The sequence below is a fragment of the Semicossyphus pulcher genome, unplaced genomic scaffold (assembly GCF_022749685.1).
Source record: "Semicossyphus pulcher isolate SPU_LCO1_2020_fin unplaced genomic scaffold, fSemPul1.0.p SCAF_5, whole genome shotgun sequence".
NCBI classification, from domain to species: domain Eukaryota; kingdom Metazoa; phylum Chordata; class Actinopteri; order Labriformes; family Labridae; genus Semicossyphus; species Semicossyphus pulcher.
In genome coordinates this window covers 2927165-2941483 of record NW_027211726.1, presented here as the reverse complement: position 1 = coordinate 2941483, position 14319 = coordinate 2927165, and the positions used below count along the sequence as shown (strand labels likewise).

The following is a 14319-nucleotide window of genomic DNA, read 5'->3' as shown; positions in this document are numbered from 1 at the left end:
GTCACATGTTTTGGTATTTTTTCTGTGTTGGTTCTTTTTAAGTTTTTTCATAAAATGTAAAACTGAGAAGAATTTTCAATAAACAGGTGTTTGTGAGTTATTTGTGTCCTGTAATAAAAAAGGGAACAACTCTTCATATAAAAACTGTGACTCCAGTCTGAGACCTTTATCTCCTTCATTTTTAGTCATATGAAAATCACAGCAAAGAAAAAGCATTTTAAGAAATCAAACGCTTCATGTTTTCTGAAGAGACTCTGATCAACTCATAATAACAACATTAACTGTGTGCCACAGTAGGTACGAGGGAGACGCTTCACAGAATAAGATGGTAGTAACTTTGTGTTGAGCATGGACCTAGAAATGAATGAGACTCTTTGTTCTTTCACTCATCACCTGAGTCAAAGTACCTGATCCATTAATTACACTTTCATTGGAATAATGGATCATCTTGGAACGTGTCCAGTCTCCTTGTGGAATAATAGAGTTTCAGTTTGATGTACTTTGTGCACAACAATTAGCCCTTTAGCTCCACTGTTTTATCTTGTTTGATGGTTTTACTGCAGAAACAGACGACTGACAGATGTTACCAACTGGCTGAAGTGATAACAGAGTTCTCACAGCTTCATCTTTGGACATTTAACTTCAGCGAGGAGCCAAATATATGTGAGCTAACATATAAAAACATATCATTTAAAGGATGTAAAGCTTTGTTTGGACCTTATAAGTTCTCAGATGATCATCTGTCTTTGTGTTTTCTTTGAATTATGAGGTTGAAATGGTACTGAGTCAGTGTGCAGGAGGGGTCAAAGGTCATGAGTCTTCTCTTTAATTGTCCCATTTTGCCTTTATGTATGGTGTGTGTGTGTGTGTGTGTGAGTGTGTGTGTGTGCGTGTGCGTGTGTGTGTGTGTGTGCGTGCGTGTGTGTGTAGGTGTGGGTGTGTGTGTGTGTTCTGTGTGTGTGTGTGTGTGTGTGTGTGTGTGTGTGTGTGTAGGTGTGGGTGTGTGTGTGTGTGTGTGTGTGTGTGTGTGTGTGTTGGTATATGTGTATTAAAAGGACATTTGGTCAGAATACACACCACACTAGAAGGGCATTTAGAATTAGCAGGACAGGGTCGGTGTCCTGCTAATTTGGAAAAAATTCTAAAAGTGTAGAAGTGTTTCTATTGGTCCATAGACCCTAAATATAAAAAAAACTGGACATGACCTGTTAGTACACATAGACCTGACTTTGTGTATAATCTGTGTATCATCACAGTGCCCCCTACAGCCAGGTGGTGGTATAGCAGGACCTCATGAATATTCACAATTGTGTATGATTCTGAGCTTCTGATTGGCTGTCTGCCGGAAGGTCCTGATAATTTTTACAATGTCCTTATAATTCACCTTTCCGTCAATAGGTGTGTAACATAGATTTTAACACAGATCTCAGTTTTCCAAAAAGTGTCCCAGCTATATATCAGATAATGTTGCAGACTGATTTGCATGGTCAGATGTTTGACTGTCATTGATAAAGTGATTACATAATGCCTTGTAGTTGGAGTTGTATGACCAGGGATCATTATTTTGAGAGAAAGAAAGCTATGTGTTTCTAGTCATCAGTACACATGTATTTTTATCACCATGGGATGTCCTGTCTTGGGGCTGAAATTGACACTGTTTAGATTCATTAAAAATCTGTCGGTCAGTGGTAAAGACAGGTTCCTCAGCTGCTCCACACACTGAAAGACAGCTGACAATAAGTCAGTGTTCAAAATATAACATATTTGGTGTACCACCCCTAGTTTCTTGTCACAGAGATTTATGTATGAACTTAAAATGTCTATAGACGTGTTGATTTTTTTTTTCTAGTGTGTTCTTTTACAAAATATTCCAAAATTTGTAAACAAAATCACATGTGCACTAAGGTCATTCATTCATTGTCAGACATTCCGAGGCAGGAAAAGAAGGAAATACTAAAGGAAAGTAGGCTGAACAGTCATGGAGATCTTCCATACTTCAGTTGTTTTCATCATACTGATATTGATTTGGTGGTGTCAGCAAGAACAATTGCAGAAACTTTGACATTATTGACATTAATTTAAAAAAGATGCAGCGATTTCTGTAATTGGTTAGATTGAGGTCGGTCTATGTTCATACCTTAAATGAACCGTACCAAATGTAACAAAACTGTGTATTGTGAAAAAATGGAAAGTAAATATCTTGAGACATTGTACTGTCAGAAGGCACATGGGAACTCTTAACCACTCCAGAACTATTAAAAACCAAAAGATTGGACACTTTGGGAAACAAAGTCAAAGCATCAGATTCCATGCTAGATTACAGCTGAATGCTAACAGTTGCGCAGTTCTGAGAAATGCTTCATTGCAATCATATCCCTTTTGCAGGCATTGTCATGTCTCCTGGAACCTCATTGTCTTTTTGAGGACTTTGTAATAGTAATCCATTATGATAACTCCAAAACTGAAGGTCTTTTGTGTTATTATTAATTATTATTGTGATTATTTCCCTGACTTTTACCTTCCACACGATGAATGTTCAACAACAGACAATTTACCTAGCCATATTTATTATATTACTGGTATTATAATGTCACTGCTACTTTTTTCAATTAACTATGTCCGGTATGGTTACAGCTGCTGCACTGTTAGGCTTTCATTTACGTGAATGCTTATGTGTGGCATATGCATGCAATTGATTGCCCCCAAAAAAGAAAACTGCCTGTAAGGGACTGGAAAGCCTTTTGAGGCTCCCTAGCTTTTGAAGCTAACCTACTCCCTGGACTATGTTAGCAGTTTATATTCAAAGATGTAACGAAAAAGAAGTTGAGCTTGTACAACCTTGCAATGTATGAGACTGAAGGGTGACATGGCTCTTCACAAATGATCTCAGTGCAGGTTCCAGTCCCTCCACTCTTTCAGGCACAAAGTACATGGTGCTATAGACTGATACAGGCAAATGATAGAACAGGAACACTGGTTTACTGCCATATTTCTTCTACAATGTCTGTATAACCTTCACGACAACGTGTATAATCCAGAAGAGACTACACTCTTGTAAAGATGACAAAGAGCTGCAGGACAAACAAGGTGACTGAGCTTGCACAAAGTCACTTCCTGGACATCACATGGTCCAAAACTGAACCCAGACGTCGAGAGACAAACAGTTTGTTTACAGATAATCAAATGAACGTGCGAAACAAAACATAATCCAAAAGAGATTCCGTTCAAACATGAACTATCAAACCAAACATTTTCAAAGTTTGAAAGCTTTAGACCAGAGGCTCTATTTACGCTTAGACTCTGTCTACTTATGCTCCGCATGAATGGTTGTATCCTGTTGTCCCATGTTGAGTATCGGTCTTTAAAAGTCAGTCAGTGTGGGCCTGTAGTTTCACTGCAGATCAACAAAACACATACATAATATTTTATCTTTAAGTAATTATATGGCAGTATTTTGCATTCCTAATGCTTCTGGTCTGTTATTGATTTACTGTTATTTAAGTAATAAAGTATAGCCTACTTTCAATCATGGATATACTATACATATAGCCTAGAATACAATAGGTTCATATTGCATTTAGCTAATGTTGGCAGTGAGTCAGGTTGACCATTATCAGTTGACAAATTGATCAATGTCCAGTGTGATCTAAATGCCAGAAAAACAGTAAAATCTCCCTTAATTGCATTTGAAGAAATTAAATGAAGGCTGAAAACAGTGTTTTAAAGAATATTTGGCCTCCTTACAATGAATGAGTATTGGTAAGACAATTTGAAATGCTTTGGTTTTTGAACGAGACCTTATTCAAAGCGATCTAAATGCGAGGAAAATAGTTAAATTTCCCGTAACTGTGTCAACAAAAGTAAAAAAAATGCTTAAATGGGTTTCAGACAATGTTAAAGCTTTGCTGCTTGATATCAACCTGCTTTTATAACAGAAGGAGAGCTAAAACAGATGGGTCAGTCTCCTGGTAATGTACGTTACCCTTAACTGCAGAATCAGAAGCTGCATATCGGATGCTAATTTTATCGTCATATCATTCAGCAGTATAATATTCTATATCATTCTTATGCTGGTGAAACACAGTTATATATATCTGTCACTGCCAGTCATCTTAGCCCAGCTAATGACCTCATTCAGTGCGCTGCTGATATTAAATATTGGATTGCAACAAACCTTTTACAGCTGATTTAGAGCAAAACAGAGATTCTTTTAGTGGGTCCAACGGCTCTGAGGCAACAGATTCTCCCTTTTTTAACTCCTTTGTCAGTAAAGCCATGTGAGCACTTAGGTTTTACTTTAGATGTGGATCTATACCTTCATAAACATATAGCTAACATTCTAAGACTGTCTTTCATCATCTTAGAAATATCTCTGAAGTAAGATGCTTTTTGTCACAGTCTGACTCTGAAAAGCTGGTTCATACATTTATTTCAAGTAAATTAGATTACTGCTATGCACTTTTTATTGGACTGACAAAGCAGTTGTTTAAAAAAACTCAAGCTTATTCAAAATGCTGCAGCCAGAGTTTAACCAAAACCAAGAGGTATCAGCACATCAGTTTTATTTTATCTTCTCTTCACTGGCTTTCAGTTAAACAAAGAATTGAATTGGTGTTTAAATACTCACATGCACACTCAATACACACAAGACAAATCCCTTAGATAATCATAGAGGTCTTCTCATCATTCTGAGAATTAATGCTAAATCAGTTTATGGTGCTTTAAGTCACTATGGCCTGTGACTCTCTATGGAATTTTCTGCCACAAGAAAGGAGTTCTGTCACAACCATTTCTTCTTTGTAAAGCAACCTAAAACATGTCTTTTTGCACAATCTTTCGAGAGAGAGAGAGAGAGAGGAGCTTGGTGTGTCAGATCCCCCGGCAGTCTAAACCTATAGCAGCATAACTATGGGCTGGTCCCAGCCTGAGCCAGCCCTAACTATAAGCTTTATCAAAGAGGAAAGTTTGAACTCTTAAAAGAAGAGAGGGTGTCTGCCTCCCGGACCCTGACTGGTAGATTGTTCCAGAGGAGGGGGGCCTGGTAATTGAAGGCTCTACCTCCAACACTACTCTTAGAGACTTTAGGTACCACAAGCAGGCCTGCATCCTGGGAGCGCAATGTTCTAGAGGGGTAATATGGCACTATGAGCTCTTTAAGATATGATGGTGCCTGACCATTAAGAGCTTTGTAAGTAAGAAGAAGGATTTTAAATTCTATTCTAGATTTTACAGGAAGCCAGTGCAGAGAGGCTAATACAGGAGAGATGTGATCTCTCTTCCTAGTTCTTGTCAGCACACTCGCTGCAGCATTTTGTACCAGCTGCAGAGTTTTTAGTGACTTATTAGGGCAGCCTGATAGTAACGAGTTACAATAATCCAACCTGGACGTAACGAATGCATGGACTAGTTTTTCTGCATCGTGTTGAGACAGGATGTGTCTGATGTTTGTTGCAAAGATGAAAGAAGGCTGTCCTTGATATTTGTTTTATGTTTGAGATGAAGGACGTATCCTGATCAAATAGAACTCCCAGATTCCTAACAGTAGTGCTGGATGCCAGGCTGATGCCATCTAGGGCAGCTATATCATTAGAGAAAGAATCTCTAAGGTGTTTTGGGCCGAGCACAATAACTTCAGTTTTGTCTGAATTAAGTAGCAGAAAGTTTCTAGTCATCCAGATCTTTATGTCCTTAAGGCATGCTTCTAGTTTAGATAGCTGATTGGTTTCGTCTGGCTTCATAGATAAGTATAACTGAGTATCATCTGCATAACAATGAAAATTAATGGAGTGTTTCATCATGATATTACCCAGAGGAAGCATATATAAGGTAAAAAGAATCGGTCCGAGCACAGAACCTTGTGGAACTCCATGACTAACTTTGGTTTGCATAGAGGACACATCATGAACATTAACAAACTGAGATTGATCTGATCAATAAGATTTAAACCAACTTAATGCAGATCCTGTAATGAACATTAAATGTTCTAGTCTCTGTAACAGGATGTGATGGTCTATCGTGTCGAAAGCGGCACTAAGATCTAACAGGACGAGTACAGAGAGAAGTCCTCTGTCTGAAGCAGTAAGTAGATCATTTGAAACTCTCAGTGCTGTCTCAGTGCTGTGGTGGACTCTAAATCCTGACTCAAAGTCCTCAAATAAACTGTTGTTATGAAGACAGTCACATAATTGATTAGCGACTGCTTTCTCAAGGATCTTTGAGATAAAAGGAAGGTTAGATATAGGTCTATAGTTAGCTAAGGTGCCTGAATCAAGGGAAGGCTTTTTAAGAAGTGGCTTAATTACAGCTAGTTTAAAAGACTGGGGTACATAGCCCGTCGATAAAGACATATTGATCATATCTAGTAAAGAAGTGCTAATTGAGGGAAAGACTTCCTTAAGCAGCTTGGTTGGAATCGGGTCTAAAAGACAGGTCGATGGTTTGGACGAAGATATCAGAGAATTTAGCTCAGGAAGGTCAATTGGAGAAAAACAGTGTAAACATCAGGTGTGTGAGCAGCTTCCAAAGATACATCTGCACCAGGTAACGGCCGGAGGTTACAGAGTCTCTAATCTTTAGGATTTTGTCATTAAAGAAGCTCATGAAATCGTCACTGCTGAGGCCTATAGGAATACTTGGCTCAGTGGAGCTGTGACTCTCTGTCAGCCTGGCTACAGTGCTGAAAAGGTACCTGGGATTGTTTTTATGTTCTTCTATGAGGGAGGAGTAGTAGACACCTCGAGCATGCCGTAGGGCCTTCCTGTATTTATTAAGACTATTTTGCCAGAGTAAACGAGACTCTTCTGTTTTGGTGGATCGCCACATCCTTTCAAATTTACGCGACATTTGCTTCAAGTTACGAGTTTCTGAGTCATACCATGGAGCTAGCCTCTGTCGTTTAATAATCTTCTTTTTTAAGGGGGCAATCGAGTCTAGAGTACTTCTCAGCAAACCTGCAGTACTATCAACAAACTGATCAAGCTGAGAGGGACTAACATTAGCACAAGAGCTTTCTGTAGTAAACAGATGTGGTAAAGAATTAAAAGCAGCTGGAATTGTTTCCTTAAATTTAGCTACAGTCCTATCAGACAAACATCTTGTGAGTACATTTTTGTTAACTGGAGAGTAGTCGGTTAATAGGACATCGAATGTTACTAAATAGTGATCTGATAAAAGAGGATTTTGTGGGAAGACAATTAAGTTTTCGGTTTCAAGGCCATAAGCTAGAACAAGGTGGAGGGTGTGGTTAAAGCGGTGAGTAGGCTGGTTTACACTTTGAGTGAAACCAATAGAGTCCAAAAGGGACATAAATGCCATGCTAAGATTATCATTATCAACATCTACATGAATATTGAAGTCCCCTACAATAATTATTTGATCTGAACTCAGGACTAAATCTGATAAAAACTCTGAGAATTCAGTTAGAAAATCAGAGTATGCGCCAGGAGGGCGGTATACTATCACAAATAAAACAGGCTGTAAAGTTTCCAAGCTGGGTGTGAAAAACTCAGAACAAGGCTTTCAAAAGAGCTGAAACTAAGTTTTGGTCGAGGGTTGATTAGAAGACTAGAACTGAAGATAGCTGCCACTCCACCACCTCGACCAGTGTCTCGAGGAATATGAGTATTAAGATGACCGGGAGGAGTGGATTCATTTAAGCTGACATATTCTTCCTGACACAGCCAAGTCTCAGTTAAAGAGAGTAAATCAATATGATAATCTGATATCAGATCGTTCACTAATAGAGCTTTAGATGACAGGGATCTGATATTTAACAGACCACATTTAATTCTCATATTTTTTGGCATAACTTTGGTTGTTGTTTTAATTTTTATTACATTTTTTTGATTTACTCCTTTTTTATTTGAGTTTGAATTAACTGTAATAACAGGCCTGGGTTGGGGGGCAGACACAGTCTCTATAACATTAACATTGTGGCTGGGAAACTGCTCACAGGGAAGCTCAGAGGAGTGTGTAGGACTACAGCTCTGCCTCCTGGTCTCAACTCTGGTTTGTCAGGTTTTACGACTAACAAACTTAGCCATATTACGAGACAAAAGAGCTGCACCATCCAAAGTGGGATGAATGCCGTCTCTTCCGATAAGACCAGGCTTTCCCCAGAATGTCTGCCAGTTATCTATGAAGCCCACATCGTTTGCTGGGCACCACCTCAACAGCCAGCGGTTGAATGATGACATGCGGCTATACATGTCATCACTCGTCAGATTGGGCAGGGGTCCAGAGAAAACTACGGAGTCCGACATCGTCTTTGCAAATGCACACACCGACTCAACATTAATTTTAGTGACTTCCGATTGACGTAACCGGGAGTCATTAACGCCGACATGAATTACAATCTTATCAAATTTACGATTATCCTTTGTCAGCAGTTTTAAATTTGACTCGATGTCGCCCGCTCTGGCCCCAGGAATACATTTCACTATGGCCGCTGGCTTCGCTAACTTCACGTTTCTGACTATGGAGCTGCCAATAACCAGAGCTGGTTTCTCAGCGGGTGTGTCGCTGAGTGGGGAAAACTTGTTCGAAACGTGAAGTGGTTGGTGGTGAACCGTGTGCTTCGTCTTGCGGCTATGCTTCCCTCTGAGAGTAACCCAGCCACTGCATCCCGGCTGCTCGGGAGTTGCCGGGGGAGAAGCTACGCTAGGTCGGCCCGCACCGGCTACTGGCCCTGGGGGCTTGCTGCTGATTACAGCAGCTAGCGATGCTTGGTTTTCCAAGGTGCGGAGCCGCGTCTCTAATTCCGTGATCCTCGCCTCCATAGCTCCAAAAATACTACATTTCATACAAGTACCCTTATCCGTAAAGGAGGTCGAGGTAGAGCTAAACATCTGACACACCGAACAGGGCAGATCAGGAGAGCAGGAGGGAGAAGGAGAAGACATTTCAATTGATTAAGCTAGCTGCTAAGCTAACGGCTAAGCGAGTATAAAGTTAAGGGTTTAGCAGATATGACGCTAATGCAACAACGAGAGTGCTTGATGAAAACTAGTGTCTGTTTAAGTACACAGCAGCTGAATAACCACAGTGATGATAATTACAGCAGATTAATCGATTTAGCTCGAGCTCTAGCAGCAGCTACATCACAGACTTAAGTGATGATGATGTGCACCGGTGCTGTTAAAACAGAACTTTTTAGAGCTGACTGTACTCCACTCGACACAGCCCACCTGTGGTGTACCTACACTAAAGCTAAGATGAAAAAGCTTCAGGTAGCATACAATGATGCATTTCAAATCCTACTTCAGGTATCAAGGTGGACGAGTGCAAGTGTTATGTTTGTATCTAATAATGTTCCAACCTTCCATGCTGTGCTCAGGAATTTAAGGTTAAGATTTATGAGTCGATTGAGTGACTGTAAAAATGTAATCATGATAGCACTATCTTAAGCCACAGTAAGTGACACAAGGTGTTTCTCTTGTTTCTGGAATCGTTGGAAAAGTTGGAAAATGTAATGATTTTAGGAGTGGTGTCCAGAAGGCCGTCGGTACCTGTCATGGTGGGAACCTGAGAACATGTTGGTGGACACCAGCAGTGAAGGAAGTCATCAGGCTGAAGAAGGAGGCCTTTTGGGCTTGGTTGCCCCAGGAGTCTACAGAGGCAGCAGACAGGTACCAGGTGGCCAGAAGGGCTGTGGCTTCAGTGGTTGCTGAAGCAAAAACCCGGGTGTGGGAGAACTTCAGGGAGGCTGAGGAGAAAGCCTTGAGAAAGTTCTGGCAAACCGTCAGACGACTCAGGAGGGGGATGCAGGGATTGGCTCAGGCTGTCTTCTGCAGGGATGGAGTACTGCTGAACCAGACTGGGGATATCGTCAGACGATGGAAAGAACACTTTGAGGAACGCTTGATTCCAACCATAGACTGTATAAAAAGATGGACGACATGACAGCTCCCTAAAAGCGCCCCCTGCTGACTGGCTGCAGTGTAGGTCATAAAGCCCGCCTCCTCCATGTTAACAGGTGGGACATGGGTCAAACTATAAAATCAAAATACACGCCCGATAAATTTTTCTCAAACATGGTTTCTGTCATTAAAGTTATCATGCTGATTTACGTCCAAGTGTTCATTTTTCTGACAAGTTTATTTTTAATAAGTTATTTGATGCTGTCAAAATGATGATTGACAGCTCTGTTGACAAATTGGGCTCCTGCAACCGATCAGTTCCGGGTGAGCAGAGTGGAGGACGAAAACGTGGAAACGTAACTAAAACAATCACTACAGTCATTGAAGTTTCCATACCTGTGAACGATAACCTCAGACCAACACAGAGAAGCTGTTCTGCTGGAAACACGTCGGTGTACGGGATCCTTGCTGTTTTTTCGGTAAGTGAAGTGTGTGTTTGGGTTAGCGGAAGTGGCTACGGCCGCTTCACTCGCCGATCTCTACTGCGCAGTCTCTGGCTCCATATGACGTCACCATCGCAAGGTGGCAGCGCCTATCACAGGGGTTATTTTGGCATCAATTTCGTACAATGGGAGCAGATGGAGACGCGTTGTCCATCTGTATATACAGTCATTGATCCCAACCAAAACGTCTCTGATGAGGAGGCAGAGTCTGAAGATCCTTGGGAAGCCTGATCTATATCCTTGGCAGAGGTCGCTGAGGTGGTCAAGAAGCTCCTCAGTGGCAGGGCAACAGGTGTAGGTGAGATTCACCGTGAGATGCTAAAGGCTCTTGACATTGCTGACACGCCCCTTCAATGTCCAGTTGAGGTCTGGGACAGTGCCTGTGGAATGGCAGACCGGGGTGATGGTTCCCATTTTCAATAAGGGGGACTGGAGGGTGAGCCCCAACTATCAGGACATCTCACTTCTCAGCCTCACAAATAAAGTTTATTCCAGGGTGCTGGAAAAGAGGCTTCGGCTGATGGTCGATCCTCAGGTACAGGAGGAACAATGCAGATTTCTTCCTGGACATGGAACAGTGGACCAACTCTTTACCCCTGCAGGGCTGCTTGTGGGGGTATGGGAGTTTGCTCATCCAGTCTACATGTGTTTTGTGCACTTGGAGAAGGCCTATGATCGTGTCCCTCGGGGAGGAGGTTATAATGGAGACAGATTGATGAAAGAAGCTGTGATGATTATGGTCATTTAATGTCAACCAAATTATTCTTTTCATATTTAAGATTTTTGTAATTCATGTTCATTGGAGGTTACAGCAACAATGATGTGAAGTTGAATTTGCAATACTATATGTTTGTAGTGTGTGTGTGTGTGTGTGTGTGTGTGTGTGTGTCCCCTTTTATTACCCTGATGATGCTGTTTAATAATGGATCAATCAATGAATCTGACTATTGATTAAACATCTTTTAACACCAATCCAATCTGATTTTAGGTTCATGCTTCTGGACAAATTGATGGAGAAAAAATGTCTTTGGTTCTAACAAATTAAACACTACAGAAACAAAATAGTTCCAACATTAAAACATGATCAATAAAAACATGCTGTCTTAAACTTTGTAGCATTGTATTATTGTCAGTTTTGATTGAATGTGTAAAAATGTTGCACACAGAGACTCATTTTGGTGAGTTTGTTTGTGTCAAAGTCAGAGAGCCGTGTCTCTCTACAGTGAGAGGTTTTTGTACGGCGGCTCAATGAGTTTGTATCACTGTGGTACACGTTCGGTGGAGGAACCAGACTGGAGTTTGGAAGTAAGTCAAATATTTACACTTGAAATGATTTCAGGAGCTTCTTTTCTTTATCGTTTCTTTCTATTCAAACTGTAGGACAAAAGTTTCCTTTCACTTTTTAATTGAATGTTTTTACAGGGATACAGACACAATTCAGCCCAGCAATAGAAATACAAAAAATCATTGTAATGGAAAATATAAAGCTGGGTTAATTATAGTTTCTCACTTTCATTGTAAAATTGCATCTTGGTAGTTTGAAAGTTTAGTTCAGTGTGTCAAAGTCAGAGAGCCGTGTCTCTCTACAGTGAGAGGTTTTTGTACGGCGGCTCAATGAGTTTGTATCACTGTGGTGGACTTTTGGTGGAGGAACCAGACTGGAGTTTGGAAGTAAGTTTCTGCACAAATACTAAATCTAATGTGTAAAGTAATGTTTCAATTCAGTTTGTTCATGTTTGATGCAGAAAATATTTCTTTTTTAAATGTGACACTTTAACTATGAATGTTTTTATTTGTCCTCCTTTACCATGGAGGTTCACTCAGGACAGTTCACTAAACAGTTCTTTACAAATTAGTGTCAGACTGAAAGTTCAACTTGAAGCTTGAAGTGCAAAAAATATAAAACCTGTTTTTCAAATGTTTTGTCAATATTACATTTCATTTTACAAATCAATGATAACCGTTTGGACATGAATTAAGTGTCATTGATTGAAGTCAAATGAACGATGTAAAGATAAATCATTCCATTTAAAAATGAACACTATCTCAGATATTTTCAAAAACTGTTTGACATTTTGAAAATCTATTGACCTGTTTGATTAGGATGGTCATTTGATTGTTACTTCATATTTTCACTTTGCTTCTGTTTTGACTCAAAAGTTTATAATACTGTTTGTTAACGCTTGTTATAATTATGCAGAAGAAGTTTTAAAATCAGGCCAAATTTCATATTTCAATTCAAGCTTAGTTCTGTGTATTTCAGGTCATTCTGTGTGATGATTGTCTCTGTGCTGATGTGCATGAGAGGCTTCTTAAAGGGAAGTGAAACAATGTGTGAGTGAGTGACTGATGGAGCAGAAAAAACATCTGACAGAAACTCCTTAAAGCACAAAATCAACTCTCACACAGTAAAGGTGTCCAAGTGTCTGCTGTTTGATTGACAGCTGTGTGCTCCCTGTCCTCTAACCTGATTGGTGTCTCCTAGGTGATGTCCGTCCCACCCTGACGGTGCTGCCCCCCTCCAGTGAGGAGCTGCAGCAGGGGAAGGCCACGCTCATGTGCCTGGCCAACAAGGGCTTCCCCTCAGACTGGAGTCTGGCCTGGAAGGTGGACGGCGGCAGCAGCAGCAGCGGGGCGCAGAGCAGGAGCCCCGGGGTGCTGGAGAAGGACGGCCGCTACAGCTGGAGCAGCACCCTGAGGCTCACTGCAGACCAGTGGAGGAAGGTGGGCTCTGTGACCTGTGAGGCCTCCCAGGGCTCCCAGACTCCTCTCTCAGAGACTCTGAGGAGAGACCAGTGTTCCCAGTACTGATCTGACTCACTGGGACTCTGCTCCTGGTTTTCCTCTGCTCCTGCTCTCAGTCCGACCCCCTGTCTCTTAAACTCTTTTTCTCTCTGTTTCAACATGAACGTGTTTCTGCTTGTGTTAATGGTTTCACCATTTCAAACAATAAAGATTTGATCATGTATATTCTAACAGTGAATTGTCCTGAGACTTTCTTTCTTTGATACAGACTGTATCATTAAAGATAAGATTAGATAAGATACACTTTATTGATCAGCTCAAAGTAAAGGACAGGGTAAAACAAGTGATGGATAAAAGAGGCAAGACAAAAAGACAATAAAATACAATAATATAAAAATAATCATAAATATATACACTATGTACACCTTTCACTTATTGTGGATGGTTACGTTTTTGTGCAAAAAAACTGCACCAAAAACACACACGGTGTGTATCATGGTGATATGGTTGATGATAAGTAAAGTGAAATATTGCAGAATAAATAACAATTGCACATGAGAGGTATTAGCACAGACATAATTGCACGGTATGGATGAGGTAATAAAAATGCATCAGTACATGTACCAAAGTATACTTTAATAATATGTTACAGTAGATATGCACACATAGAAAAACAGTGCAAAGCAGCTGCCATGTAGTGACTGGTGGATGAGTGACAGAGTATTGTGATCAGACAGTGATGCTGATGTTATAAAGTCTGACTGCAGATGGGCTGAAGGATCTGCGGTAGCGCTTCTTCTCGCAGGGTGGGTGTCTCAGTCTGCTGCTGAAGGAGCTGCTTAAGGTCCCCACAGTCTCGTGCAGGGGGTGGGAGGGGTTGTCCATGATAGATGTCAGCTTTGCTAACATCCTCCTCTCACCCACCTCCTCTATGGAGTCCAGAGGACAGTCCAGGACAGAACCGGCCCTCCTGACCAGTCTGTTTAGTCTCTTCCTGTCCCTCTCTGTGCTCCCTCCTCCCCAGCAGACCACTGCATAGAAAAGTGCAGACGTCACCACAGTGCCGTAAAATGTCCGTAACAGAGCCCTGCATACTCCAGAGGACCTCAGTCTCCTCAGCAGGTGCAAGACGTCTGTGTTGTGTGACCAGTCCAGTTTGTTACTGAGGTGAACTCCCAGGTACTTGTAGGTCTCCATCCTCTCAATATCCAATC

General features: G+C 41.0%; 1 gene segment (V, D, J or C); it reads left to right on the top strand.

Moving 5' to 3' along the window:
• LOC138608624 (Ig kappa chain V-III region MOPC 63-like) overlaps window positions 1-13171 on the top strand; it is a 36515-nt gene extending 23344 nt beyond the window's left edge. The window contains 2 exon segments of the V gene segment in view: window positions 11624-11665; window positions 12846-13171. Of these exon segments, the coding sequence occupies window positions 11624-11665; window positions 12846-13171 (368 nt within the window).
• The last annotated feature ends 1148 nt before the right edge of the window (window positions 13172-14319 follow it).